This window comes from Petaurus breviceps, unplaced genomic scaffold, assembly GCF_028583685.1.
Source record: "Petaurus breviceps papuanus isolate PSGF00001 unplaced genomic scaffold, PetGlider_PUasm1.0 90977, whole genome shotgun sequence".
Taxonomy (NCBI): Eukaryota; Metazoa; Chordata; class Mammalia; order Diprotodontia; family Petauridae; genus Petaurus; species Petaurus breviceps.
The window spans coordinates 8,414,491-8,433,186 of NW_027187391.1; the positions used below are offsets into that span (position 1 = coordinate 8,414,491).

The 18,696-nt window shown below is 40.4% G+C and overlaps 1 protein-coding gene across 1 annotated transcript in view; it reads left to right on the top strand.

Moving 5' to 3' along the window:
- Positions 1 to 325: 325 nt before the first annotated feature.
- The window catches only part of MAP3K5 (mitogen-activated protein kinase kinase kinase 5), a 292,350-nt gene continuing 273,979 nt past the window's right edge, over positions 326 to 18,696 (top strand). The window contains exon 1 of the mRNA XM_069077285.1: positions 326 to 1,399. Within this exon, the coding sequence (XP_068933386.1) occupies positions 913 to 1,399 (487 nt within the window). The 5' untranslated portion in view covers positions 326 to 912. The remainder of the gene's footprint in view (positions 1,400 to 18,696) is intronic.

An 18,696-nucleotide genomic window follows, 5' to 3' on the forward strand; every position in this document is an offset into this window, starting at 1 on the left:
GACGGTTAAAACCAGAGGGGACATACAATCTCTAGCTGAGCACCAGTCCTGTAGACCGACCTGGAGAGCTGCAGATGACCGGTAGCAGAGGTAGCAAGGTAGCTTTCACCTCGGTTTAGGGCTTCCCAGCAGCGCCCGCCCCCGGGGGCTGGCCCCAGGCTCTTCGGGCTCCAGCAAAGGGGCGGGAAGAAGGCAGTTAGCAGAGGGGACAAGCGGCTGGAAGAAATCGCACGCCTCCAGCCCCGCGGGCCGGCGCTTAGACGAGGCGGCCGCCACGATCGGAAGAGAAAAGAGGGAAGGGGAGGAGGAGGAAGCTGCAGTTGACTAGGGAGGCGGGTCCTCTCAGCTGCAGCTTCTGGTGTGCGTGTACAACGCTCGGCGATCCCCGTCGGTAAGGTGCCAGCCAGGTGGCTCTCGGTAAGAGAGGAAACCCCCGTGGTCCCCAGAGAGCGCGCCGCGGAGAGGAGAGCGCACGCCGCGAGAGCAGCTGGCGTTGCGTTATGGTGTCAGTGGCGCACGGAGTCTCTGGAGCTTAGAGCCCCTTGGCAGCCTTACGGCACAGGTCTGCTAAGAGCCCGGCCAGCCCTAGACAGGGAGGAAGCGCTTTTTTCCTTCCCGCCCAACAGCTCATCCCTACCCCTTCTATTTCGAGCCTTGCGTCGAGCGAGAAACACGGCCACGGAGGCGCCCAGGAGGGGAGACGCGCCGCCGGCTAGCGGCGTCCCTCCGGGAGAAAGAGCGCCGGAGAAGAGGCGGCGCCGCGGTGGAGGCGGCGGAGGCAGTAGTGAGGGCGCAGCGCGAGATGGCAGCTGCCTAGCCCGGCGGGCGCGGAGCAGCCCCGAGCTGTGGTTGGCGAGACGGGGCGGCTGGGCGGTGGACCTCACCGCGGCCGCCGGAGAGCCCCTGGAAGAGATGAGTGCGGAGGACAGCGAGGGCATCACTTTCCCCGTGCCCCCGTTCAGCCCCCCGGGCTTCTGCACCTTCCAGGAGGGCGGCAGCAGCCGAAGGGGAGGCACCGTAGCGCCTGCAGCTGCTGCTCCAAGTGAGGGGAGTCAGCTCCCACCACCACCTCCGCCCCCCGGCAGCTTCTGGAATGTGGAAAGCAGCGGCACCTCTGCCGCCTGCACAGGGGGCATCTCGGCCGCTGCGGTTGCGAGCGGGGCCCCGAGCGCCCCCCGAAGTCGGGGCAACTCGACTGGCGCTGGCGGCGGCAGCCGGAGAACCACCGTGGCATATGTGATTAACGAAGCGAGCCAGGGACAGCTGGTGGTGGCAGAGAGCGAGGCCCTGCAGTGCCTGCGGGAGGCTTGTGAGGCGGTGGGCGCCGCGCTGGAGACCCTGCATTTTGGCAAACTGGACTTCGGGGAAACCGCGGTGTTGGATCGCTTCTACAATGCAGGTAGGCGAGATGGGAACCTTTCCTGCTGCTCTTCTTTCTAATATGTGTGCTCTTCCCTTGTCTCCCTTCCCCCACTTTTTTTTTTTCTTGACTTGAGTAGCTCCCCTCTTCTGGTCGGTATCCTTGTACAGAGAGAGTGCCTAGTGGGGTGTTAACATATTGAGTGTGGCAGCACTTGAGAAGGAACGTTTCTCCTTTCCCTGGAAATGTGAGAGAGAGTCCTCTTTTCCTCTCCTACCAGGAACTCTAGGGTCTTGAAGTTGGGGTGAGCTTATGCTCTGTACCAATCTTTCTTGGCCCTGGGATTTCACATTTAGCCTTTTCCACTCACCTCTGTCCCCATCTTTGGTGTTGACCTCAGCATTTCTAATGGACGGTCCTCCTCTCGCCTCCCTTTTCTTCACTAGGTTTTTTGGCGTCTCATTTAGGTTCTGAGTACGAGATAGCACAGGCTTCACAGACAGCACCAACCTGACTGTATGCACTTGGACTTAAAAAGACTGATTTTTCCTTCCAGTTTTATTTTATCTTATTTTACCTTAAGTTTTGACGACTGTGTTTTAGGCACCCCACTTAACTTGCATTTTCCAAGTTTGTTCTTTAGGGCAGTAATGGCATTGTAACAAGCATTCAAGTTCTCTATTGTCTTTGTTACATTGTTGGAGGAAAAGAATCCGGTGTTTTGCCAAACCGTGTGTGTTGTATCCCGGAACATTTATCAATTTACACATTGTTTAAAACGTTAATGACTTTCTTGAGAGCCCACATGAGAACAAATTGAGCTATAGGTAATTAAAGCAGTTGCTAGCATAATCCCTTCCAAAAATAATTTTATTGTACTGTTCTAACACCTGCTGCAGTAGTTTGAGAGTTGGGGAATTTGTTTAGAGACTGAAGCAATTTGCCATCTCTTGACCAATAAACTGAAATATTCAGAATCTTTTCAGGAATGTGTATATGAAATTAACCTCCTGTGGCCCTTTGAACATCGTTACACTGTGGAGCATGTCAAGCCATATTCTTTCATTAATGTAACTGTGGGTTAAAATCTGATTGAAGTAATTTCAGTGCAATAAGCATCTAGAGTATGTGCTTACATAAAAGACTTTAGATTCTTGTCTTGTTTTCAGGCCTGTCTTTCCATTCTGCCTCTTCAAAACACCTGAAGGGTGCTTATGTCAGAGTTGGAATTCAGCCATAGCTGATGTCTCAATAGTTCAAAAATAAGGAAAAGAACTTCATGTTAGGAAAGACAGACTAAATAAAACTAGTTCTTTCTGGTTCTGTTATTTGTTAGAGTACTGGCCTGCATAACTGAACATGCATGTCATGCATTATTGCTAGCTATTTAAATTACATAAACCTTAAAAAAAAACACCTAACTTTTATTTGGAGCACACAATTTGGAAAATAATAAAGAAGTAACCAAAATACTGCAAAGCAGGGAAAGACTTTCTTTGCTATATTTAGTCTTAATTGCAATATTAGGTGATTAAAAAAAAAAGTTCCTGCTTTATACTCCCAGGAAGCTTAACTCCTAAGCTAATTTGAAACATGGTCTTAATAAGATTATTTTTACCGCTTATTCTATTCTATCAATATTCTATCAAATACTGATTGATGGTTATTGTTGCTGAACACAAAGAAACTGTACCCATAAGCATCATAGATCCATTATTCAACCCACAATATGTTTGAAGTATAGAATCTAACTGTTTCTATGGGAAATTGTTCTCCTAACTTCAACTTGGGATTCTACCGGTAGGAGTGTATTATAAATGGTTAGGTTCAAGCTGGAGGGGGACCTTTACTTAGTTCAGTCTCCTTATTTGACGGATGAGGAAACTGAGGCTCAGAGAGGATAAAGTGAGTTGCCCAAGGTGACAGGTAGTAAATGGTAGAATTGAGACAATAAATAACCCACTCTGGTGCTTTTTGTCTGAAAATATTAGCTGCCTTGTACTTGAAAGTTGAATCTGCAGATCTAAACAGGTCCAGCAAAGGCAGTATAATGGCTATGATTTAAACTTCAGTGATTATTAATATAATGCTAATTATAACTTTTTGAAGTATTTTATGAAAGTGCAAATATGCATTGTATTACTCTTAGAAGAAGGATGACTATATTTGAGGAAATGCATTGGGAACTTCATGTTTTGGAAAAATGGAGAAAAAATTAATTAGTTTCCTTTTACTTGCTTGTACAAGTATTTTCTTTAAGTATAGGGTCTGTTTTTTAAAAAGACTGTTGCTTTTCCCTATGTGAATATTATTTAACTATCATTCTAATTTTTTCGGTCATTTTAGATAAGATTTTGTAAGTTTTTTTTTAACTATTCTCAAACTTTTGTTGTAATTTTAAGAGGTACAACTTTCTCTTTTTTTGGAACAAGTATCATTTTACAGTGTCATCTGTATTCTTTCCCAACATCTTCCCTGCCAGCATTTAAAGTTCTTTCATCATTATTTCCTTTCTTAGCTTTCATGTTGAAACTCCTGCTATATTATTGGCTTCATGGAAATTTTCCATATTTACATGCTTAAGAAAACATCATTACAGAGACAGGAAATGCCATGGTAACAAACATTTTATTCAGTAGAATTCAGTGAATAGTAAGAAATGTCATACTTTCTCCTTATTCATGATGTCTAATTTACAAATGGGTTGTATCCTAAATTATTCAACAGAGATTTAGCCAGTGCCTAGCCTGCTGTGTGCAGAGTACTGTGTTGTGCCCTGAGGAAATAAAATGTTTAGATGAGACTACCTTCCCCTCATGTCCATTATTTATAATTTGTTTCTAGATTTTTTTTAGAATTTTGATTTCATTTGCCCACTGAAAGAATGTTATAAATGGTAAATCCATTTCTAGGAGACTATTTAACCTATAACGCATTTGACTTATAGAATCTAAAAATGTTTCTTTGAGAAATTGTTCTAATTTGGGATGCCAGGAACATATTGTTCCTTGCCCCGCCCCCTCTACCCTTCCTAACTCTGAGCAAGATTTCCCTAGATCTGTGCCACAGGTCATTGTTGCCATAGTCTATGCCAAGGACTGGTTCATGGGGGATGGGAGCTAGGATGGGAGGGGAATAATGGTAGGAAGGTTGGAACAGTGGCCACAAACTGACAAAAGCATCCTTTTTTCTCCTTTTTGCCTCCTCCCATGATACTCTTAAAAAACCACCCAATATAAGCTCCTTGGTATATTTTTCACCCTGCACTGGCACCCTCTTTCTATTCCTTTCTGTAATGAGTCTCAAGAATTCAATCACCTGCTTTCATTTATATTGTTCAGTCATGTCCAACTTTTCATGACCCCATTTGGGGTTTTCTTGGCAAAGATACTGGAGCAGTTTGCCATTTCCTTCTCTAGCTCATTTGACAGATGAGGAAACTGAGGCAAACAGGGTTAAGGGACTTGCCTAGGGTCCCACAGCTAATACATATCTGAGGCCAGATTTGAACTCGGAAAGATGAGACTTCAGGCCCTATACTCTATCCACTGTGCCACCTAGTTGCCCTCATTTATATTTGCTAGCTAATTATTTCTCCCCAAGGTCTCTCTCCTCTCCTGGCCCTATGCAGAATGGGAACCCTTTATTTTCTGGTCCTTGAAGCAAGCACATGGCCCTTTTGTCTTTGTTTTGTGTGTGTGTGTGTGTGTGTGTGTGTGTGTGTGTGTGTGTTCCTTCTGTCAGTCAGGTGACAAGCCATCCATGCTTCCTCCTCCTGGGAAATTCTTGTCCATGCTCTCCATAAATTCAGGGTTTGTATTTTAATATAAACCTCCCAATAAAAGTTGTCCCTTCTGTTTGCTGGAATGTCCATGGAGCTAGGCTATATTGCCTCCCTGCAGTGGTTTGCCCTTGATTTTCTAGGATATTTCTAACATTTCTGTAGAAAGACCTTTAGATCCAGACTGTTTTAGAATCCTTTGTATTTGAATCCCTCGCCATCTCTACCTTTTTTTTTTTTAACATCTTCTGTTGTTTCTTCAACAGAAGGAAAGACCCAGAACAGTAGTTGAGTTATCAAAGAAGTCCAGGAGTCAAACTGTCAGAGGACTCAAGGAAAAATCATTGGCATATTGCACAGGCCAGGCTTTCCCTATTGGTCTGGCTTCTCTTCTCTACCCACAAGAAAATAGCTGGCTGGTATTTAATGAATTTATGAATCATATGAAAATTTGAATTTTGGCCTGGGAAGACATTGGAAGCCATTCATTTTATGTATGAGGAACCTGGAACCCAGAGAGGTTGAGACTTGTCCAAGGCCACACAGTTAAGTGACAGTCATGGAATTTGAACCTAGGCCCTTGGACTCTAAATACAGGGTTTTCTCACTGCCCCAGCAAAACGATTTCTTTCTTTTCCCCCTTTTCCTCCTTCTCTCTCTTCCACCACTTATACCTCTGCCACCAGCCATCTAACCTGCTGCCACAGATAGGAAATAGAGGAAACAGGAGTAGAGACAGAGACCATGACTGGGGAGGCGATATGAACTGCAGAAGAGTTAGAGTCTCAGGCTGTAATGTGAGTTCTGCTGGTTTGGGGGAAAAGGGAAGCAGGATTCCCAGAAGATTTGGGGATATAAAGAAGTAAATTTTATTTGTGTATTTTAAGGCAAATTTGTTGTGGTTGTTCAGTTACATCTGACTCTTTGTGGTCCCATTTGGAGTTTTCTTGGCAAAGATCTTAGAGTGGTTTGCCATTTCCTTTTCCAGCTCATTTGACAGATGAGGAAACTGAGGCAAACAGGGATAAGTGACTTGCCCAGGGTCACACAGCTAGCAAGTTTCTGAGGCCAAATTTGAACTCAGGAAAATGAATCTGTTTGACTCCAGGACCAGCATCTTACCCACTATGCCACCTAGCTGCCCTGGTATATAGTTATATCTGTTTAAAGTATATAGTTATATACAAATTATTCCGGTAGCTTTTTAAACTGATCTACTAGTCTTTAGGGGTGTGTGGAATCACTGAATTTGGAATCAGACAACTTGGGTTCAGTTCCAAGTTTTGCTACTTACTACTTTTTTAATCTTATTTAAGTCACATAGTGTCTGCCAGTCTGAGTTTCCTCATTTGTAAAATGAGAAGGTAAAAGTAGAGAGCCTTACATGGAGAAGAAGAGATTTGGGGCCTGTCTTCAAGTGTCTAAAGGACTTTCTTGTGTACTAAATTTGTTCATCAATACTAGGAACAGTAGCTGTTGGGCAGTTGTAACTTGATAGAAAAACCTTCATTTGTTATGACTGAAAAAAAATGCTTTTCTACTGTGGTAGAAGTTGTTTTTGTAATTACTACCCATTTAAAGTACTTTAATATTGTCAGTAGTATTTCGAAGGGGCTCCTTGGGGATTAAGTTAGGGCTGCCTTGAAAAGTAGTGAGTTTCCCATCACTCAGGGTTTTCAGAGAGAAACTGTAGGATCACTTTTTTTTTTTTTGAGGGCAATTGGGGTTAAGCAACTTGCCCAAGGTTACATGGCTAATGTAGGATCACTTTTGAAGGATAATTAAAAGCTTTTTTTTCAGATAGAGGTTAGACAAGATGATAACCTTGAGGGCCTTTCCAAATTGGAGTTTCTGTGCTCTGTAAATATAAGTGAATTTTAAGCTTTTATCGAGGGTAAAGGGAGAAGAGAAAAAAAAATCATGAGACATAAATATGTAAGGCAAATTTCCAGTTGTGATACTAACACATTAGTCTCCCTCCTCAATTGCTCAGACTTACTAGTTTCTTCCTTTTGCTAAAGATGTTGAGTTATAAAACGAATTTATCAGTCTGTTGGAATATATAGAAGGAAGAAGGGGAAGAACAGAGACTGGTTTTAAGGTCATGTTTAACTATTCTAGGTACCCTTTTTTTAATGGGAAAAGATGAACATTTATGTCTATTAAGCTTTTTTCTTAGTTAACAACAACTTTGTAAACAACAACAACCAAAGATTCATCCAAGCAAGTGTGTGGCCATTTTCTTGGAAGACAAGGGGAAGAATGAGACAGCATGAATGTCAAGAGAATATTAACATATTAAAGCCTTAAAATGGCTGAATTAACCACTCTTTAACATGTAAAGCATATTATAAACATTGTACAAGATAGCAAACATTTATATTAAAAAGTAAATTATTTTTCTGTCATGGTAATTAATCACCTTTTAAAAACATCACCACTGTGATTCATACAGGGAGGAAATTATATTCCTTGCTACAAGTGTTTTTACAAAAGGTCTGCGGTCAATTAGTTTGGTGTTTGCCAACCTTTCTCAGTCTATGACACACTTATGACCTCTTTAGAACCCAAAAAGGGGGTGAGAGTGGATAAAAGATATCCGGATGCCTGTGAATTCCTAGCTTTCACTGCATTATTCCCATGCCTACATTCTAGCTCTCCTCCCTTTTCTCTCTACCTTAGCCCACTCCTCTTATACCAAAACTCCTTCTCTACCATGAGTGGAAGTCATATTCTTCAGTTTGTGTTACTGGGTACATTTAAAGTACTGGAATATTATAAACTAGGTCTTTGGACAATCACTGCTGACAGGGGACCAGGACCCAAAGGCCAGATGACTTGACTCATCAACTTGTGAATATGGGGAAGTGAATAATTGGCAGCTGGGTCAGTAGCAGGTGTGAGATGTTAATTAGGCACATGCAGTGTTAAGTCTTTCCAACTCTTCCAATAGGGAGAGCTAAAAGTCTGCCAGGACCTGGAACTTGATGTGAAGTTCGAGCTCTGAAACTGGAAAAGGCACTCAGTTCTGAGCAGTGGAAGAAACACCAGTGATGAGTTGACTCCAGGATTTAAAATGTGCAGCCATTTAGAACTACAAGAACTAGGTCTAATTAGTGGTGAAGGAGTTGAAATTCACCTGATATTGGGGTCCCTGGATCCCTTAGTGCTCTGTGAACTTGGATGGGGGGAAAAATGATGACATTTTCATTAACCTCTAACTGAAATTTAGCATATTCTTCAATTATGAGGGTTGTTTTTGGTAAAACAACAACAACATTTTTTTTAAAGCAATTGGGGTTAAGTAACTTGCTCAAGGTTACACAGCCAGGTGTTTCTGGGTGGGTGCTAAGTGTCTTAGCCTGGATTCGATCCCCAGGTCATCCCGACACTGGGGCCGGTGCTCTTACTCGCTGTGCTACTTGGCCGCCCCCCAAAACACCATTTTTCAAAGAAAGGTTCTAAAGGCTATATGAGAATGTCAGAAGGGTTTATGACACACAAAAATTAAGAATTGTTGACCTAAAAGAAGAACCAGTTTTATCTGTAACTAAACTTCTGGCCTAAACAAAGATTCATGTAGGGGCAAGAATTGTTGTTGTTGTTCAGTCTTGTCCAACTCAGCATGACCCCATGGACAAAGTCCATGGGCTTTTCTTGGCAAAGATACTAGATTGGTTTGCCATTTCCTTCTCCAAGGGGCAAGAATAGAATTCTCTAATTCCCTTCCTATATTCAAAGCCAAATTGGCCTACTTTCTGTTTTGTGGACTGATCATTCTATCTCCTATCTCTGTGTGTCTTCATAGGCTATTGCTCAGGCTTGGAGTGTATTCCTTCAGTAAATGAATCAATAAACATTTATTAAGCTCTTACTATGTACCAGGCACTATACTAAGTGTTCCATCATCTTTACCCCATAGAAATCATAGTTTGCTTCCAGGCTCAACTTGGATGCTATCTCCTACTTAGGGGATGTTCTTCATCTTAGTTCCTTATGCTGTCTCCCTCCTAAAATTATCCTGTACATCTCTGAAAGCTACAGAGAATAATAGAAAGAATGCCAGATTTTTTAATCAGTGTACCTGGTTCAAATTCCAATTCAGCTGTTAGAGGCAGCTGGGTAGATTATTGGACCTAGAGTCAGGAAAACCTAAGATAAATTCTGTCCCAGACACTTCCCAGTAGTATGACTCTGGGCAAGTCTGTCTCAGTTCCCTCAACAGTTAAATGGGGATAATAATAGCACCTAAATCCCAGAGTTATTGTACAGATCAAATGAGATGATATTGGCAAAATGCTTAGCACTGTGTTGGCACATAGTAGGTTTTTAATAAATGCTTACATAGTAGGTGTTTAACAAATGCTTGTTTCTTCCCTACCCTTCCCTGCCTTTTGCCTCCTTTTCTCTCTTCCTCCTTCCTTCCATTTTCCCCTTCCTCCCTTCCCTTGTCTGTATGACTTTGGGAAAAATCACTTCTGTCCCAGTTTCCTCATCTATAAAATGGGAATAATAATAATAACACCTACTTCACACAGTTATGGTGAAGATCAAATGAAATAGCATTTAAAGCACTTCACAAATACTAGAGTGCTATAAATACTAGTTATTTTCATTAATAGTTATTATTATTTGTGGTCATTTTTAACCTCTCTGGACTTCAGTTTCCCCAGCTCTAAAATTAGGGGGCTGAATTAGATGTCTTTTCCAGCTTTTTAAGTCATCTTCCTGCCTCAAGTCTCTTTCCATTCCAGTCCATCTTCCCTTAACAGCCTCGCTAGTTTTTCTAAAGAGTAGGTTTGACCATGTCACCCCTGTGCCGAGTGAGCTCCAGTGTTAAGTATAAAGTTTTCTGCCATTTGAAGCTCTTCATTACCCCTTCCTACTCTCCAGTCTTCCTATACCTTACTCCTCTCCATGCGCTGTCATACAATTGCTTCACTGCTTAAAGTTCCTGGACCACTAGACACTCCATTTCCTATTGCCATACCTTTGTACTGGCTGCCCCCATCCCTGGAATGCTGTCCCCTATGAAATTATCTGCTGTCTGTCCTATAGATCTTCTATGTAGCTAGACATTCACTGTGTGTGCGCATGTACACACGCACAAAACCTCCAGAGAGTTGGAACTGTTTTTACCTTTCTTCCTATCCCCATCAATTAGCATAGGCCATGGCAACTAGCAAACGTTTAATAAATGCTTGCTGATGGACTGATTTCTCCAATTACTCCCTGCCCCAATGTGGTCCTTTTGGAATTGAGCCCTTCCTTTATTTATAATAACCACAACCACAACAACAGTTAAGAATTGATGCAGTGCCTGATAGTGAATGCATCATTCTACTTCCCCCATCAACCCTCCTTTCCCCTTCTTCCTTTCTTACTTCTGCAGATACGTGAGATATCTCATAATTCTTTGGTACAGATTTTTCTTTTTGCTTTTTGGAGGGAGGAAGGCAGGGCAGATGGGTTTAAGTGACTTGCCCAAGCTCACAAGGCTAGTTTTGTGTTAAAGTGTCTGAACTCAGATCCTCCTGACTCCAGGGCTGGTGATATATTCACTGCGCCACCTAGCCGCCCCAAGATTTTTAACTTTAGCTATTTTCTCACTGAATTAAAAGGAAAAGAGTTTGCTGATGTTCAACTTAGAAATTTAGGGCAACCTTCACATTCCAAAAACTAGTCTAAGGGAGACTGGTATGAATAGGGGAAAGAGGGAGAAAGCAGAAACCTTTTGGGAAAAGGGTTTTGGGGTTCAGCTATGTAAGTGGTCCTTGGCTTCTCTAGGATGTTTCTGGATAATCACCACCTTCATTCTTCACCTCCTCTAATAGTTAAAAAAAATGGCCAAAGGCAGGAAACTCAGAATGTTGTGATACACTAAGGTGATAATCAGATTGCCAGAATATGCTGGTTGGGAAACAGTATGTAAGAGCTAATGAAGCCAGGCTTGGGATTTTGATTCCCTCTGGTCACGTGATAGTAAATTTCTGCTGTGTTGGCCCAGCATGTATATAGCCCCAGCCAACTGGTTTCCAGATTTACAACTTTGTTAATTAATCAAGGGGGTGAAATGAGAGTAGAGGAGTCAACACACCATCTTCAAGCATTGTCCTGCTAGAGCTGAGAAAAGGAATAGGTAACATAGGCAGCTGGTTAGATAAAAATATGTGGTAGAAAGTAAGGAATGCTTTTTCTTCTTCTCTTTTAAAGCATCAGTGTGGAGTTGTTTCTATATTTGCAGGGCTGTTTGTTCACTTTTATTTTCCTCTTCCTCACTCTGTTACTGATTCATTTCTTAGATGAGTCTCCTTCATTGCCTCAGTGGATTTCCTGGTATAAATGGTCTTTCTCTGCTCTGGGAAGTAGTATCAAATAATCTTTCATTTTCTCTGTATTTTCTAGCCTTAAGCCCCAAGCTAGAGACAACATTTTGGCAAATAACTTACTGTTACATCTGTGTGAACTTAGAGAAATTCCTTAACCTTTCTGCCCCTTAGTTTCTTCTGTAAAATGAAGCGAATGAACTTTCTTTCTTCTCTGGGGATATGCCCCCTTCATTCAATCATTTTGTTACAACTATATCTAATAAACGCAGAAACCAGCAAAAGCTAGGTATATATAAGTATGCATGTATACATATATGTATGTGTATGTACTATTTATCTCTATATAGATATATAGAGATAGACTGTGTATGTGTGTGTGTGTGTGTGTGTGTGTGTGTAGTATATAGTATATAGAGACAAAGTCAACATTTAAAAGAAAGGAAGGTGAAAAGGTGAAGGATGGATCTCAGGGAAGCAGATTGTCTCCATGTTGGGTGATCTAGGCATGTTCAGGACAAGCTGCCTTACACAGGCCTTCCTCAGAAGGAAAAGCTTCAGACTTTGATGAGATGACCCAAGGAGAAAAAGGATATATTAGGCTACTACCTTGGGGTATGTAGTCCAGAGAGTTTCATTGATCCAGCTTCTTTCTCCATACACTCATGCTTGACGTTACCCTTCAATCACGTCTGATGCTTCGTAACCCCCATTTGGGGTTTTCTTTGCAAAGATATTGTAGTAGTTTTGCCATTTCCTTCTTTATCTCATTTTACAGATGAGGAAACTGAGGTAAACAGGGTTAAGTGACTTGCCCAGTGTGTGACCACACAGCTAGTATGTGTCTGAGGCCAGATTTGAAGGCAGGAAAATGAGTCTTCCTGATTCCAGGCTGGCACTCTATACCCTATGCCACCTAGCTACCCTTTGATGTGCTGAGACAGTCTTCAACCCAGATCCCTGGCTCTTTCCTTTGTATAGGTTGCCTCTTCTCACATTTTGACGATCCCAGCTCCTTGTGGCTTTCAGCTACTGTGAGTCTTATCAAGAATTGAGTTCCTCTTTTAAGTCTCTGTCTTAGATATACTGACCTGATTTTTACAGGTCAACTGTAGAGGTGCGACCTATTAGTTCCTAATCCTATGTTGCTTCTTTCTGCCCTCATGGGACCTCATAAAAGGATTTCATGGCAGTGTCCTATTTTTAGTTAGTTTAACATCTCAACATCCAACCCCCTTTTCTAGGATAAGGATTGTGAAAGACATTTTTTTTGTCCAGATCTCTAATTTCATTTACATTCCTCTGTAATGCATAATTTCAGAATGGCACCTGTGGTACTGAGAGGTTATGTGACTTGCCCAGGTTCACACAGTCAGTATGTGTTGGAACCCAGTCTCCAAGATAGGCTCTCCATCCACTATGCCATGCTAGTCCTCTTTTTGTTCTTATTCTTTAAGACTGTCCATATTTTTAAGGGCAGAAAATTCTGAGCTCTATGGAGTACAAGTATTTATTCAGGCTAGCTCACATTTTAGAGCCAAGACTCAAACTCTCAAGTGGACAGTAACATTCAAGTGATGCAATTTTTAAACCTTGACTTTGGCAGCACAAATGCCTTGTCTTGGCTCAAAAGATGTTCTGTTTCTAGAAGTTTGGTAACATCTTTAAATGCAAAAAAAAAGCCTTAGTAGTAATGATATTTACCTCATGACTTCTATTGCTGAACTGACTAAAATTTCATTTGGAATTCTAAATAAAAAAATCAGCAGCCCTTCTTTGACAACAGTAATTAGGGAATAGAGTCTAGACCAAATCAACATTTATTGAGTGTTTACTTACATTCTACAAGATGCCGTGATAGAACCTGAACAAAATTATGTTAAAAGAATGAAATTCCTGCCATTTTAAAATCTTAAATTGACTTATAGATGGACCAAATAGAACATTCTTTCCCTCCTAAAGAATTTATAATAAAATATAATCAGAGGTACATGGGTTTAGCAATCATTAAAAAGATGTACCCACAACACGTTTTAAAATTAATTGGCATTATTAACATTTTCTACCTTATTTTCTTACATCTAGACAACCAACAAAACAGTAAGTCAAGTAGTAGTGACTGATATCTGAGGTATAAACATGCACACAGAAAATTTAACAATCAGCTCTCTCAGGAGATGATTTGAACTGACTTCAGCACACCCATGAGTGTCATCTTGGAAGGATAGGTTTTGTTTTGTTTTTTTAAAGCAATCGGGGTTGTGTAACTTGCTCAAGGTTACACGGCCAGTTATTTCTGGGTGTGGTGCTAAGTATCTGAGCCCAGATTTGATCCCCAGGTCATCCTGACGCTGGGGCCGGTGCTCTTACTTGCTGAGCCACCTGGCCGCCCCTGAGCAATTGGGGTTAAGTAACTTGCTCAAGGTTACATGGCCTGTGTTTCTGGGTGGGTGCTAAGTCTGAGCCTGGATTTAATCCCCAGGTCATCCCAACACTGGAGCTGGTGCTCTTACTCGCTGTGCTACCTGGCCACCCCAGAAAGATAGGTTTGTTGTAAGCATGATTTTTTTTTTCATCAATGGTACTTTTTTGAAGAGAGTCAATGCTCATCATAGAGAATACAGTTGTGAGAGGGCTTTAAAATGTAAAGTGCCATATAAAAGTTATGAGATCCTCTGTTCTAATTTATTTTGACAGATGAAAGTAATAACTCATACATTTAAAATCCTAGAGAAAAATAATTTTCTATTATATACATAGACCTTTATTAAGGTGTGTGATTCAAGGTCAGAAACCATTACACTGAACTTTCAAGAGGTCTTCAAATTACATCTTGTATTAGAATTTTGTGCTATTGAATGTTATTTGAAATTAGTTGGGTGATGGAATTCTTTCTTAGACAGTTATTTTTCTTGTAATGGAATTTGACCTATATTCCTTTGGTAACATCTTTAAATGAAAAAAAAAAAAGCATTAGTAGTAATGAAACATAACTCATGACTCCTATTGCTGAGCAGACTAAAATTTCATTTGAAATTTTAAATAAAAAAATCAGCAACCCTTCTTTGACAACATTAATTAGGGAATAGAGTCTAGACCAATTCAATATTTATCAAGTGCTGATAGTTTATTGGTAGTCTGATACTTCAGTTGGCATGGTGTAATGGAAGGATTGCTGGATTCAGTAGAAGATCTGGTTTTGAATCTCTGCTTTGCTATTTTCTGCTTGTATGTTCTTAAGCAAATTACTTAATTTCTCTGAGTTTCAGTTTCCTCATTTGTAAAATGAAGGGTTTGGGGTAGATGACCTCTATATGGTCTAAACTCTAAATGAGCTCTAAAATCTCATGCATATAGGCTTTTCTTTTTTCTTCACTTTGAAGATCTCAATGTTAGAAGTGGTTGTTTCAGTCTTTTATTTCTTCTTGGTTTTGCAAAGTGTGTTATTATTTTTCTGACTCCTTAGTATTATTCAAATTGTACATCTGATCATGAAACTTCATTCCTGCTTGTATTGGTGATATCTGTAAAGTATGGGAAAATTGGACAATCAAAACCTGAGTTATCTTCCAGGTTCTTGAAGGAGCAGACCATTGCAGAAATTATTTGACCTAAAACTGATAAAAGAACCTATAGCCACAATTTTATAAAAAGGTGTACTATAGGGGTGGCTAGGTGGCGCAGTGAATCGGAGTCAGAAGGACCTGAGTTTAAATCTGGTCTCAGACACTTAACACTTACTAGCTGTGTGATCTTGGGCAAGTCACTTAACCCCAATTGCCCTGCCTCCTCCCTCTCCCTCCAAAAAGCAAAAACAAAAAAAGCGTACCATAGCTAAAGTTTTTGAGCCCATATAAATATACTGTATATCTATATAAATGATGATTTTTTTTCAATAATATATATTACCTACAACTGTCATTACATCTTCCAGGGTTGTGTAAAAATCTCCCAGGGTTCTTTCTTGCCTAGAGATAAAATATACATATAAAAACCCAGGAAAACTTGGGTTCCAATGCTGCCTTTGATATTTACCTGTGTGACCTTAGACAAGTCATTTTCTCTTTCTGAGTCAGTTTCCTCAGCTTTAAAATGGGTATGACATTTGTAGTAGTTACTGTATACTGTTGTTTTGAGAATCAATGTGATGGTTGTAAACTACTTTGCAAACTTTTGAGTGCCATATCAGTATGAATGATTAATATTGTGGCATGATATTTCAAGAAAAATAAAGAACTTCATTGACTTGGTAATAATTTAACCTTAAGAAAATGGAATTTTAGGGTTGCAGTCCTACTTTCCAGTTCATTTCCTGATAAAGTTGACTAATATGTATTATTGTTTCTGAAAAGTTAGGAAAGGTAGGAGTCTGGGCATGATGAAAGGAGCAACTTGGTTTTGAAATAGCTTAAATTTATCTTTTTAGCTATACAATAAAATTTATTTTTCCGTAAATGTAATAACGTTTGCATGTACAACGAAATATATTTTTTCAGTGCCCGCAGTAAATATTTGTTTGGGAGGCATAGGGTCCAGTTTCCTTGGCAAGACCCCATAGAAGTTGGAGAACAGTGTTCTAGCTTGCACGTGAGTTAGGACATGCCTATTTGACTTGATTTTCTTGCCAAGCAACTCAGCACTGCCAGTATTTTGTTCACCTAAATTACACTTGATTATTGGTAAACCCCAAACAGAAATGGGCAGGAAATGCCTTGCTTATGATCTTAATCTTGTTCTAGAGGCTTCTGTTTACAGGGTTGTAGAAAATTGATTGTCATTAAATAAAGACCAGTCAGGGATTGAATCTATTGGATTTTAGGGGATCAACTAGTAGTGTGAGTAAATCAGGTGTACAACTCTGGAGGTCTTTGTTAATGATTCTCTGATATGTTAACATGAGTAATTCAGATGTATAACTATGGAGGCATAGTCTGTATCAATGATTAATGGAAAGAAAAATGTGTTTCATATCCTATCAATAACATTTGGTTGATATTTCCCAGTAGAAGTGAGATGATGAGCAGGAATAGATCACTAGTTCCCTGCCTGCCGATGTTTCTCTCTCTCCTTCCCTCCCTCCCTCTCTCTGTCTCCCTCTCTCTCTGTCTCTGTCTCTCTCTCTCTTTCTCTCTTATTCTTATTTCCTTGCCTCTAATACTGCTGCTCCTACCTTTTCCACCTCTAACATCTCTCAGGAGACTTCATCAAATCATAATCTATGCTTTCTGGCTGCTGCAATCCCTATGTCCAGGTGCCTCAGCTATCTAGGGACTTATGAGCAAGTTGAATCTGTTCTAGAAGTGAATATCACTGGCCTGGGAGAGCTTTGCTAGCTCCTTATTACATGTATATAAACTACAACAATCATCTGAAGACTTATATTTAGCTTTGTAATACTATTGGTCAATTAGGTGGTGCAGTGGATGGAGGGCTGGGCCTGGAGTCAAGAAGACCTGAGTTCAAATTCAGCCTCAGAAACTAGTAGTGTGATCCTGGGCAAGTCATTTAACCTTGTTTGCCTTAGTTTCCTCATATGTCAAGAACTGGAGAAAGAAATGTTAAACCTCCAAGTGTCTTTGCCAAGAAAACCCCAAATGGGGTCACAAAGAGTCAGACATGACTGAAACGACTTAACAACAACAATTCCATTACATACATAACCTAAAACCCACAATCCCCCAAAGACTCATATTTGGTTTCATAATACATTATTAGATTCCTACCCAATAGGTTTATTTTCATAATTATTTTTGCTCCTTACAATATTAAAATTAATACATTGTCCCTAAGTAAATACTAGTAATAAAAATTCTCATTGCTATAGTATTTCAGTACTTACAAACTGCTTTTTTCTCAGCAGCCCTTTGAAATAGGCAGTGGGAATATTTCCACCCCTTTTTGCAGAAGATACCTTAGAGATGGTAAGCACCTTGTCTGTAGTCACACAGAAAATACAAATTGGAGCTGGGACTAGAACTCAATTTTCCGACTCAAAATGTTCTTTCTGCTGTACTTCATTGTTCCACCAAAGGGGAAGCCTACAGGAATATGAGGACACAGTAAATGGGGAATAGCCAGTCTGCAGATTAAAAATTTGGCCTAGGACAATTCGCAGAGAAAGAAAAGTATTTAAGAATTGACTATATGTTGTATTTTGAAACTCTTGTACCTTCTGTAGATTTGTTTTTCTTAGACTTAAATTTTAAAGTACATCCTTCAGTGACTTTTTCTCACATCTTGCTATCACTCATCTTATTTAATATAGGTTTTATTACTTAATGATGATAAAGGAACTAATTACTTGTCTTCATCTTTTGTTGCATAAAGATTTTATCCTTTTAGATTTGTTTGATTTGGTTGCTCTGTTCCATGACTAAATCCATTTGTTCTGACAAGACTTTATACAGAAATTTTATGATCTGATTTCCTACTCTTATCAACACTTGAACCTGATTTGAGCCCCAGGACACCAGAAGGTTCAGTTCCAGGGCCTACCCACAGTTCTTATGTGGAGTTGCCAGAGGCATGGCAGTCCCAGAAACAAATGAGTTGTTCACCCAGATCGTGTTATCAGGTTGTAATAGAGGTAGATTTGTTTAGTAGAAAGAACATGGGTCTAAGATACAGAAGACATAGATTTTAGTCTTAATTTTTGTCTTAGCTGGGGCAGCTAGGTAGTACAGTGAATAGAGTGCCAGGTCTAGAGTCAGGAAAACATGAGTTCAAATCTAGCCTTAGACACTTACTACTAGCTCTATGACCCTGGGCAGGTAACCTTACTTGCTTCAGTTTCCTCATCTGTCAAATGAGCTAGAGAAGGAAATGGCAAACCTCTCCAATGTCTCTGCCAAGAAAACCCCAAATGGGGTCATAAAGAGTCAGACATGACTGAACAATGACTTGTGTTAGCTGTGACCATGGGCAAATTATCTTACCTTGCTATCCTCCCACTTCCTTATCTAGCTCTGATAGTCTGCTCTTCTAAATCCTTTGCTATCTTTGGTAATGCTTTGCTATCTCTTCATATCCCCATCTTTATTAGATGATATTAATAATAATGGTGGCTAGCATTTATGTCATCTTTCTTTTTTTTTATTTTGCTTTTTGGAGGGCAATTGGACTTGCCCAAGGTCACACGACTAGTTTTTGTGTTAATTTATGTCATCTTTTAAGGTTTTCAAAGCACTTTACACATATTATCTGATTTTATTCTCACAACAACCCTGGGA